We start from the raw sequence: 12,100 nt of genomic DNA on the forward strand, positions 1-12,100 counted from the left end.
CATTTTGTGCCTCCCGCCGAGGTGTTGAGAGGAGTCACCGTGGCGGAAAATCACCTGTTTAGGTGTTGAACACAGCCGCGCCTCTCCTTATTCCTGCCTCTCCTTCCAACTGCTATCCATATTACCCAGTGCCAGGAGATGCAGCAATAAAGCTTGCTCTCTTTTCACCCAGATTTACCAGAATAACATAGCATCTGAAAGGGCTATCATTGAATGAAACACAATGATGATATTTCAAATAAATCTGAAAGCGTCTACAACAACCTATCACTCACGCAATGACACCGAGCACAGCAGATTTTCAGGGAGACTCTGGGTGTGCTCGCCTGAGCAGATCACATTATCTGTGTGTTGATCTGTAGGCTCTGTTTAACTCTGCTTAACTGGCCGTGTTGGCTTTTGTCTGTGTTCCCATTCACTGCCACAACTAACATAATACTGTGTTCTCACCAACATGGTTTGAATACCCCCGCTGTCAACACTTAGGGACGTATTTTGTATTCACAGTACCACAGTAGCTCGTCCAACTTTTATTTCTTCTTCTCTTCTTCATAAGTGAAATGATCTGCTGAGTTTCAGTTACTCACTGATATTAACATCCAGAAAAGACTGTCTTAAGAAAGCTCCCTCAAACTGATCACATCTGACTTTATATTATTTTAGGATTTTGAAGATAGTAGTGTTAGTTGTACATTAAATAATTACTGATGTGTTGGCCAAATCCATCTTTGTATGTGACTTTGATAACCATTTAAATAACACAAAACTCTTCCTATTTAAAATATATTTTAACAACTAAGAAAAATGCCATGTTCACCACAGAGAGGTGGAGAGGTCTCCTTTTGGTGCTACTGTTTTAAGACACTGCTGCTGAAAACAGTTTCTTTTGTTGTTTAGTTGAGAAAAAGATTTATTTTTTCTATCTCCTCCAACAAAATGTTACTTTTGCCATCTTCCACTATAATAAACATTTGTTCATCACCAATAACGAAAACTATCATTTAACCATTTGTGCATTTATCAAGATATTTACGTTATATCAATAAAAGCTGGTTGAAATTATTTAATTTATTATTGAATATTATTAAGGATATTTGAAATTGATAAAACATTGGGCAATATATCAATATTATATCATTATCACTATATATCGTCTTAGATTCTGTTAACTGTTGTCTGTATTTTCCTGCTTTTAAAGGCCGCATCACAGCAAAGCGATGTAATTGTCTGAACTTACCAGACAGTACTATTTGTTGTAATACTTGCCTTTTCCCATTTAGTCATTATATCCACAATACTGATGATAATCATCCTCACAATATTGTTGCAATATCAATATTGAGATATTTGGTAGAAAATGTTGTGTTATTTGATTTTATCGCCCAGTCCTAGCATTTATGAAATGCATTTAAGGAAATGTCAAAACATTGAGATACATATTGTGTATCGTGATACAGCCTAAATATATTGCAATATTATTTTGAGACCATATTGACCAGCCCTTATATCACGATGTGGCAAAAGTTTGCATTAGATTTGATTCTGCAAAAATATGTCTGCCTTATTAGAAGCCAGGCTTAATAACAGTGATTGTTTCATCCTGTATCGCACTCTGTATTGTAGTCACACATGAATGAAAATGTCCAAAGCATATTTTATAACGGACAGTTTGGTAACGTAGACGCAGCTTATTCTTTTACATGATACAGTTGTTATTTGAAATGACACGCTTTGGGATGTATTGTGTGCTATATGATAAATACACTTACCGTAACATTCCTTAATTGTTAGAGCACCCAAATTGGTCAACATTTTCCCCCATATTACATTTAAGATTGGTAACTTTGGTAAATTGACTGTCGAATGTTGCAGTTTAATTCTAGCTTGACTAAAGTTCTGTTATCGTATTACTTTTGCACGTAAAGTCAGAATGGGGTTTTCTAACAATTGAGATGTTGAGATTTTCCGAAGGACAACTGCTGGACACATAAAAGACAATCTTGCGATTATCGAGGAAAAACTGGATGACTTTCAGACGAGAGGAGGCAATATCAATCACGGCCAATTTGAGGCCACCAACATGAAATATGATTTCATAAGACAAATGCAGTGTCATTCTTAATGTGCTTAACCTTTACTGTCAATGAAAAAGTATTGATCGCTCTGTGGCATTTTTTCATCATTTGATTTCAGAAAGTGTAATAATATATGGTGGTGGGGTACGATAAAAGATGAATGGCAACTGAATGATCTCAGATGAACGAAGCTGAATCCCCTGCAGAGTACAGAGAGCGTGCAAAGAATTCCTTTTACAGCACATTGCATTTTACTTCAACTTAACAACATATGAAACACACGCAGTACTTTGTTATTCATACCTTTCTTTAACCTCTACTTTTAATTCCAGCAGTTTTGTCTGAATGCAGCCGGCCAGTATTAGCAGCAGGGAGCAGGCAGCCTGCTCCAAAGCAGTGTTTCTATTATTTCTCTATTCTGTTGAGTAATTGGGAGGTCTCCTATCTCTTCTTGGTCTTTGATCTACTTACTCAACCTAATAAGACTTTGCTCTGCTGCACTACAACCAAATCAGCAGTGCATTTTCAGCCCCCTAATAAGTGGTTAGCTTGATTTATATGGGTAATCTCGTCGATGTGGCGGGGCTCTACAGCCTCTCCCCGACGCAAGGAGCCTCTTTTCACAACCACAGGCCAGACCAGATGAGTCCATTACAGCGAGGGTAAAGATGGTCATTTTAACCCTCCTCTCCTTCAAAAGTAACAGTGTGCTAGTGCATTATGACGCAGGAGGAATTCTTAGTCGAAGCATATTGAAGCGGTTGACGATACAGTGATGCATGGCCACACTGCCTAGCTCTATTGTGAGAGCGGGATGCTGTTGGGCCGTTGCTGCGGGTGGAGAGACTCGGCTCGGCCCATGGGGAGCCCTGGGGGCCAGAGGAAGCACTTAGAGTGGTAAAATGGCCACTTATTCACAGCCACCCTCCCCGTTCTCACTGCTCCTCCCTACCCTCGAGCCTCCCACTGGGTTCAGGAGCACAGACCTCTGGGAACTGTATGATGGACTGCGTAGCCCTGTCTGCCGGACTATACAAACTACGCTGCAGTTAGCCTATTCCAACCTCGGCAACAAAGAAGTGTGAAGCCCCCACCCACGCCAAACCTTCCTCAACCTGCTCGTTTGCAGTACACTTGTAAACATCTGCACGAGTGACATAAACGGCCGCAGTTCTGACGAATGATTTCTTTGCCCACAACAGCTGAATCCGCTGGCCAGCCAGGTGGCAGCAGCAGCAGCGATGGGATCCATCGCTGGTTCTCAAGTGTTTGGAAACACCCTGTCGAATCTGCAAGGAGCCACCGGTCAGCTGGTCACCAACGCACAAGGACAGGTGAGCATTTCATGTTGCAGTGTTTCCCACACATAGACTTTACTAGGATGGGCTGTCCAGGTATATTTGGTGGCCCATTTTTGCATATTTCTTACTTTTTTTATCCATCCAACTAGTGGACATTCTGCCCCTCCATTTTAACAACAATCACATATGATTAGAGCCCAGCTGATATATAAGTAACATATGAGTAATTTAAGTATCGTGTGTGAAACTTATTTTTTAGAGATCAATAATGCGGAAAAAAATGCTTGGGATAATTTGACAATGGAGTTTATTGTTAAACTGCATCTGTTTAATATCTTTGTAACAAGTGTTTAATAATCACATTTGTAGGATCAATGCAAGGTGTGTGTATATCGGCAGATATATTGATATAAGAATATTTTACTTCCTAATTTCGGTATCAGCTCTGCCCCAAAATATGAATACTGGTCAGGCTCTACATATGAACTGCACTGAAGCAGAGAGAGCGAGACGTTCCCTGCTATCACCTCCCTACTATGAATGCATTAATGCACTGATTGTGATGCAACCTGTCCTTTTTAATGTATGCCTACTTATGCTGTCTTCACATAAAAGCTTGTAAGTGTTTTCATTGATAGGCTACCTCATTTACAAAATACACACAGGGCTCACCTGCTGTTGTGAAAACATAGAAAAATCTGAGATGTGTGATATGTTTCTTGGGTGATTTTTAAACACATACTGCTGACGAAGAATGCCCCACTTTTAAAATGATTGTGGAGATGTTTTCTTTTTCTTTTTGTCTCATTTTAATGTTATCAAATATGCCCCCCCCTTCCTCCACCACAGCTAAGTGGTCATTCTGGGAAGCACTTTATGGCTAACGCTAAGATGCTACAAAAAACTTTCTGAATGACCCGTTATACAAACAGATAATTAAATACTGCAGAGAGAAAACAGTTTCTGTAAGAGCTGCTGCTGCACCATCTATCCTGTATAAATGTGCAGCTCCAAATCAAACATTTGTATCGTATTTCTGATCTTTTCTCATAGATTTCTAGTGGTGGGTCTGTGTGTTGTGTTGGAGCCGTTTGTCTACACCCTAGTAGCCACCCCACCATATATTAAGCTTTTTGGGAATAAACAAATCCCTTCTTTCTGTTATCCGCATGCGCCTGTCGCAGTAAAATGCTGACCTTGTCAAATTTACAGGGTGGCTGCAGAATTGTTCCATCAGTAGCCAGAGGCTTGAACGATGATGCTTGTCATTGTGGGACCCTATCTAATGAATCATCTTATCGCAGGTGCACACAGCACATATTAAAGGAAAATTGTATGGACAATGTGCCCTTTCATGCCACTCTGTGTTATTTACCGTAACCCCTGTTTCATCTTTCAACACTTGCACTGTCCATGGTGAGACCAAACATATCTTAGCATAAGAAAGCAGTTGATTTTTAATGTTAAACTTTAACATTTAGTCTACTGGAGTGAAGTTTCAGAACCACCAGTGTGACCATGCCTCATTGTTTACAGTAAAGTGTTGTCTGAGTGCTTGATGCTAAACGTCGCTAATGAGACAGTATGGACTTCCCTGGCTCACAAGGTGCCTGGAGCACTGGGGACAGATCACTGTGGATATGGACTTGATGGGATGCTCTGTGCTTTTGTAGTGTCTTGGCGGCTGACAGCCCCTGACATAATCAGGTCACAGAGGCGGTCAAAGCCCTGGGCTACAGCCTTTGCTCCCCACCTCATTATTCCGCAGCATTATTCAAACGGAGGGCTCTGAAACATGCACTACCCTATCAGAAGGTCCAGCCCCCCCTTTCCCCCCAACACTGAGGAGATTATACAGGCTAATACATACCCCAAACAAGGCTGGAGGTCCACCAAACACGCTCTGAGAACTTGTGATGTCAGCATTGAAAGGCTACAAAACAGAAGGCAGTGGAGCAATTTTTATCACATTTTGATTTGTATTTACCAGCGAGCAGCTTTTTTATCTGTTCAGAATAGTGTTTAATTGGAATTTATGGAGCAATCTGTATCATCAGTGTACTGCATGAGTAAAAAGTCACTTCACCTTGAACGTAAAACATAGAATACTGTCTTTGAACTCTTAATTTCTTCTACAACTCTGTCAAAAGACCTTTTCATAAGCGAGAGCTCTGGGGACCTTGAAAAGTGGCAGGTTTGATGAACGTGTGGAGTTCAATATGTTTTTAAACCTTAATTATGTTGGCCCCAGCCTTTTTTTTTTATTCTCCAAGGAGAATCAATGAGGCTCTTTTGTCCCCGCTGCCTCTACAACAGTGATTAAGTCTGTGGATAAAAGCCAGAATATTGTGAAGTCACTCTCGCAGCTGAGATGTTTTTTCCTTTATGAATCTGAGGCGTTTTTGTCAACATCTTCTGTTCAGTGCAAATTATCAGCTTTAATATGGCAGTAAAAATATGTCGGGAAGTTTGGACATTAAGGACTGTTTCATGCAGCATACTGAGCGTCATGAAAGACGAAGACCCTGAAAATGGTTTGTGTGTTTGGTGTATGGAAACCCTCTCTACCCTGAATGTGGACTGTCAGGCTATTCTTCCCTTTTCCTCCCAGCATTCACAGCCTTTGCTGAGCGCTTTAGTAAGAATCACATGCACAGTTAACCTGCAAAGCAAGTTAGCCTGTAAAGTGAGTGAAGCTGAACCACAACACAAGTGTGCTCTGTGTATTGATGGAAGCTTCCAGCCCTTAGATCACTGTAAACTGCTATTGACCTTGTAATTGTAAATCTACTGTTGGGCTGCAACTATTGATTATTTTCTGTATCAATCTGTCCATGCCCTACAAGTTCCTGGATTGCTTATGTTGTCCGACCAACGTTCCAAAAACTAAAGATATTAAATTCATTATGATATAAAAACAGAGAAAAGCTTTGACGTTGATCAGCTAATTTCTGTTAAACAACTAATCATTGCTGCACTAATTTACTATATCTGCATATTTGAGGAAATAAAACAAATGCTCTTAAATTAATGGAAAACCTTCCACCCTACCCAGGAAATGTCTTCTCTCCAGTTCACCAATATGTGTCTACTGTTTGAGGCTTTGATTTGCTCTGAATGTTAGCTTTAGGACCCAACTTCCCAAACATTTTCCCTCTTGGGTCTCAATTCACTGCATGAACAGCGGAGGAGAGAAAATGGGCAGAGATATTGCCTGGCGACCATGGCTAAAGACACAGATTGCCCTGGCTGGAGAGATGAGATGACATTTCTGTGGAAACAAGAGCAGCATAATCTTAATGAGTTCTGCCGGGTGGAGAGAGGCACGTTACGCACATGTCATACGAACTGGAGCAGGAGGCAAACACAGGGAGCCAAAGGAAGGAGAAGAAACTGAAAGATGACTGAGGAGAGGGGTGAGAGAAGGGACTGAAAGCTGTTTATTTATGAAATGTTGGTACAATGAAATTGCACCTTAAGAAATGGAAATGATTGCTCACCTTCAGCAAATTTAGGCTAGTTGCAGAGAGAGTGAATCTCCTGCTGGTTGATTTTGAGTACTGCAGATTTGTAAGCACACACTCACCGAATGTGAGCTGTGCAGTGTTCTAATGTGTAACATTACTGGTGTTTGTAATCAGTTCAATCATGAGGATTTAATAGCAAAAACTGATGCGTTTCAATGACATTTTGCTAATTTGGCAATTGCTGTCCGAATTTCCTCGTTCAAACTTCCAACCTCCGACCTCAAAGCACTCCTGGTGCAAGATGCCAAAACACACATGCACAATTGACCCCCACAGCAGTGCAGCCTCCTTGCATTGACACGACACGAGGCAACAAACGCCGTTATACATTTTATTTTACAGCACATTTATACTTGTACATATTTAAACATTTAACTCCCTAGCCTTATATAAATAATGTAGTCAGGGTAAGAAAGTGGATTAGTGGTTTTCCATTGTACTTTTTCTAATAGGTCCGAGTTTTCTGGAGCAGCATTAGTCTCACAAGAAACACACAAAATCAACTGCAACTAACAATTACTTTCATTGTCGATTAATGTGTTGATTATATCCTGAATTAATCAATTAGTTGTGTGGTCTATAACATGTCACAAAAAGAAAGAAAGAAAAACATTGTTCATTGTTTCCCAAAGCCCAATGATGTCCTCAAATGCCTTGTTTTTTCCACTACCGAAAAAGTTATTCAGTTTGCTGTCATAGACGAGTAAAGAAACCTGAAAGGAATCACATTTAAGAAGCTTCAATCAGAGAAATCTGACTCGATTAATTGATGATCAAAATAGTTGGCCTTTACTTAATAGCTCACAACTAATTGAGTAATTGTTGCAGCTCTATATAACTACCTTTGCCTGAATTAAAAAAAAGGCCAAAGTAAAAAAGAAAATGCTTTTTTTCATTTAAATCTGGAAATGTTTGTTAAAAGAATAACATTTTTGCTGCTGTGCTACAGATGCATTCATCTTGTTACTCATAAGGTATTGAGGTTTGGTATCCAGCCTTGATTATCTAAAACTGTAAACTAAAGGCCACTCTACCCAAAAATGTATAACCAAGTTTTGCCCGCTGTCTATAAATCAACACTCAGACAGCTGTCTGCACTACAGACTCTACCCTTCCAGCCCCAGAAGAGCCTTGAGACTCTGCCATGAAACATCTGCCCGAGATAGTCAGATGGAGAAGCATTGCATGGTGGGACAGGGACGAGAGCGGAGCTGTCACTCGCCTGCTCTTTTATTATGCTTATAGAACAACCACTTAGTCCAATGACGATGAATAATTGAGCGGAACAAGTTCCCTGCCACAGTGGCATGCAAAGCGGGATCAGTGGGACTCGGGAGACAAGAGCGTCAGGCAAGGCAATAAAATATGCTAAGTGGCAGGAAAGCATTACAGGGAATTTGTAAAGCCGGCGCGGAGAGAGAGATAAATTATCTCTCCCCTAATGCGAAGCAACGTAAGCAAATGAGCCGTGGCAGGGATGAATTACAGATTGTCGGCCCACCTTTCTCTCACTGATCCCTCCCTATTATGTCAAAGAGACGGGGTAGAGAAGAGGGGGAGGCGAATCATGCGCTGGAACACATCAGCAGCGGTGGCGATACAGACTAGGGGGAGAAAACGGTTGGTTCATGCTGTTAAGAAGCTGTTTGCAGTTTTGTGTCGCTTTGAGTTGAGGTGTAGGAGCTTCTACTAAAATATAAACTTAAAGAAAAGTGCATTTTTTTGCAAAAAGTGGGACAAAATTTAGACTGATGGCCGTCTCATCCACGTTGAGCCGCTCTCCGGTGTAATGAGGCTTGGTGGAGGAGCGATGTCAGCGGGGGGGGCGGCCAGGGCGACGGCTGCTCAGGAGCTGCTCAGAACCAGTCCCCAGATGACATTAACCTTCATCATGGTGAAGAGGTGCTAAGACCCCCCTAAAGCGCCACTCTTGGCCACACTCTGGCAGCTCTGAGAGCTAAAACGCTGCAGTGACACTCTGCCGCCCCCTTTGATCTGCCCTTCCTGATTACAGCCACAGAGGAGAGGAAAGCAGGGGCTGGAGGGGGGTGGAGGAGGGGTGAAGTACCCCTGGGACCCCGAGTTGAATTAGAAACACAGGGTCCTGTCTCACTCTCTGATGCTCCTCTTTTCTCCCTCGTATTGTTTCTTTTCTTGGTCTTTCTTTTCGCTTCTTCCTCTCCATCTATGTGTGTGTGTTAGAGAAAGAGAGAGAGAGAGAGGGTGAAATGGGGGTCTCTGTCTCTCAGCAGCCTCACTCCTTCTCACCAGAGACAGACAAAGACACTTAAAGCACAAACACACTTAGACACACACACACACACACACGCACACTCATCCCGGTCTTGGCCTGGTGATGGATAATACAGTCAGTGGTGTGCACCATCACACACACAGGTATTCAGCGCTGACCTTTGCAGTGCGCTCCCAGCAGTCTGCTTTGGCTTCACTTGCTCTAGCCTGTAAAACCTCCTCAGTGACAGATGATCAGTGGACACTTGTGCATGTTTCTCCACTGGAAAGCTGAGTGCTCTGATTAGCCTGGAAACACGGCGAAATGACCGGCCCGTGTTTTGTTTCTGATCACACACAAAAAGCCCCCCCAAAAATAACAGACTCACAGCGGCAGAGATCATTAAGACGGATACCTCCAGTAGCGTTTACCCTCTCTGCTCCATCTTCTTTTTAAAACCGCCCAGCTGATTTCGTCTCCTCTCTACCCCCTTTGTAGATAATTGGAACAATCCCACTGATGCCCAACTCTGCAGGGCCCTCCAGCCAATCAGGGGGTGGCAACCCAGCACTGCAGGTACAGCCAATTACACCTCAGCTTCTGACCAACGCTCAAGGCCAGATCATCGCCACGGTGATCGGCAATCAGATCCTGCCTGTCATCAACACCCAGGGAATCACGCTGTCACCAATCAAGCCTGGACAGCAGGTAACACATACTCTGATGCACAAAGACACACACACGTACAGAGGGAGATATCTTATAGAGCAGCTTATTCAACACTTAGATCAAGACTTTAAAACCGCTGAATGAGCAACACCTAGTGGAGTCAGACCAGAGCTCTGTTTGTTTTTAAAGTACGGTCTGCTGTATGCTAAACACCTCATATTTTCCTGCTTCAATGCTCATTTGCATCATCCAACTTGGAAAATCGCAGCATTTGGTACGATTGTTCAGAAATGTGTGTGTGTGTGTGTGTGTGTTTTAGTGTGTGTCTGTGCATGCTTGGAAGGCACTTGTCAGCCAACCTTTCAGACTGCTGCGCCCCTGCAGAGCCCAAAAAAAACAAAAAAAACAAAGCAACACTTTTCATCACCCCACTTAAAACTCAAAGACTCCTGCGTCGGTTCTCTGTTCTCTGTCTTTTCACTCTTCCTCCCTCCTCCTCTCCTTCCTCAGTCACTCTCTCCAGACTTATGATTTGTCCTCTCTGACCTGAACAAGAAAGATTTTGTTTTGATTTAAAGGAATAAGACAAACAAGTTCCTTTTCTTTCTGAGTTCGTGCTGTAAGCGTAGAAGCTCAAACAATTTAAAGATCTATACGGTGCAACAGTGTGAAGTCAGATGCATGCACACAACAACGAGACCGTTATTGACTTGATAATGGCAATGTCAGCGCAGAATTACAGGGTAAAAGTTCACATCGAAAGCCGGCGCAGTGCGGGATGGATGAACTCTCAGCAGATGGACACCTAATTGTGGCTCCCCGAAAACACCAGATCATACTCTTGAATGAATTAATGCATTTGTGATAATGTTTATGCTTTTGTCTCCACTTCAAAGCCTGCATGTACACATTGTTCCACGGGCATAATTTACGGTTGTCAGAGCCTGCAGTCTAGAATATTTCCAGTGAAGCTAGATAATTCTCCGAGCCTGTCAACAGTCCTGACAGTGTGTGCATCGCCGTTGACACCCCCCACCATCCAAACAAACACATGCCACAGAGAAAATAATTAATTGCAAAGAAGGAGAGGAGAAGCCGGCCCCAGCTTATAGCGGAGACAGCTTTTCACTTTAAAAGTGAAGGCGTACCATCTTGATCTTGTAAAAGCAATTCAAATGTGCATAAAACATGAAAATACATCGTTTTTTCCGCCATCAGAGCACGTAGCTTGTGGATCATGAATTATGTTTGATACGGGTACTGCTGTGTCCACATGTTTTTATTTCACATTCAGGCTGCCATTATTAGCATCCTCTCGAGTCCGATGACGAGAGAGAAGACTCTAATTGTCATGAGCGCTTTTCCTGTTTTTTTAACTCAGTTGATTTTCTGCAAAGAAGCGATTATAGAGACAGTGGAGTGCCCGAGTTGACTCTCACTGCTGTAGTCTATTGAGCAGACTATTGACACTATATTCTGCTCTGTCAGTCTAAATACTCCAGGTAGTAATTAACATTTATTCATCATCTGCTACAAGGTAAATCTCATTACATTCAGCTTCTAAGTGGCTAATTTAATAGCCGTTGATTGGTTGATTAGATTTAATATTACAGCCCAGTCATCATTATGACATGATTACTGATTATCGTGATGAAGTAAAGGAAATAATGGATATTTTCTGTACTTCCTGCTGTCAAATCATTGTGTCAGCTCTGTGTGTTTGTGTTTGTGTGTCCAGCAGCAGGGTCAGACAGGCCCAGCGTCGTCTCAGCCCAACCTGCTCCACATGCCCCACAGACAGAGTCCTCTCCACCAGGCCTCTTCCTCCTCCTCCACCTCCTCCTCTTCCTCGGCTCTCAGCGTGGGGCAGCTGGTCAGCAGTAAGTGTCCGACACAGCTCACCAAAACTCAACATGCCTTCAAATACACAGAACAAAATCCTCTGACTCTAGTAGCTTCAATGTGACAGTGAATGTGCATTAAAACGTTAGGTCAAGAGTAAATTCTGGGAACCGTAGCTTTTAGAAAAACGGGAGGAAACAGTGTATATGTCAGGGATTATTTTCGGCAGCGGATTCATACATATTTGGTGCTCGAGTGAGTGTTTAGAGTAGCAGGATGGTGCATGTGAGACTTACTCCAAATACACTACAGTATGTTTGATGTGTTTCGACAACACTGGGGAACAGAGGACTGAGATTTATCAAGAAATGGCTACATAAGCAAAGCTCGTCGGTAGCATCAATTCATTGTTGGTGTTGTCCCCTTTTAAAGGTCCAGTCTGTAGGATTAAGG

The 12,100-nt window shown here is 42.3% G+C and overlaps 1 protein-coding gene across 5 annotated transcripts in view; it reads left to right on the forward strand.

Moving 5' to 3' along the window:
* pou6f2 (POU class 6 homeobox 2) overlaps positions 1 to 12,100 on the forward strand; it is an 80,791-nt gene that overhangs the window by 56,819 nt on the left and 11,872 nt on the right. For 3 of the 5 annotated variants that reach the window (XM_084340942.1, XM_084340945.1, XM_084340943.1), the window contains 3 exons: positions 3,278 to 3,409; positions 9,635 to 9,844; positions 11,544 to 11,685. In XM_084340942.1, the coding sequence (XP_084197068.1) occupies positions 3,278 to 3,409; positions 9,635 to 9,844; positions 11,544 to 11,685 (484 nt within the window). The remainder of the gene's footprint in view (positions 1 to 3,277; positions 3,410 to 9,634; positions 9,845 to 11,543; positions 11,686 to 12,100) is intronic. The other 2 variants (XM_084340944.1, XM_084340946.1) reach the window with 2 other exon arrangements.

The sequence above is a fragment of the Pagrus pagrus genome, assembly GCF_965226575.1.
Source record: "Pagrus pagrus genome assembly, chromosome: 20".
Taxonomy (NCBI): Eukaryota; Metazoa; Chordata; class Actinopteri; order Spariformes; family Sparidae; genus Pagrus; species Pagrus pagrus.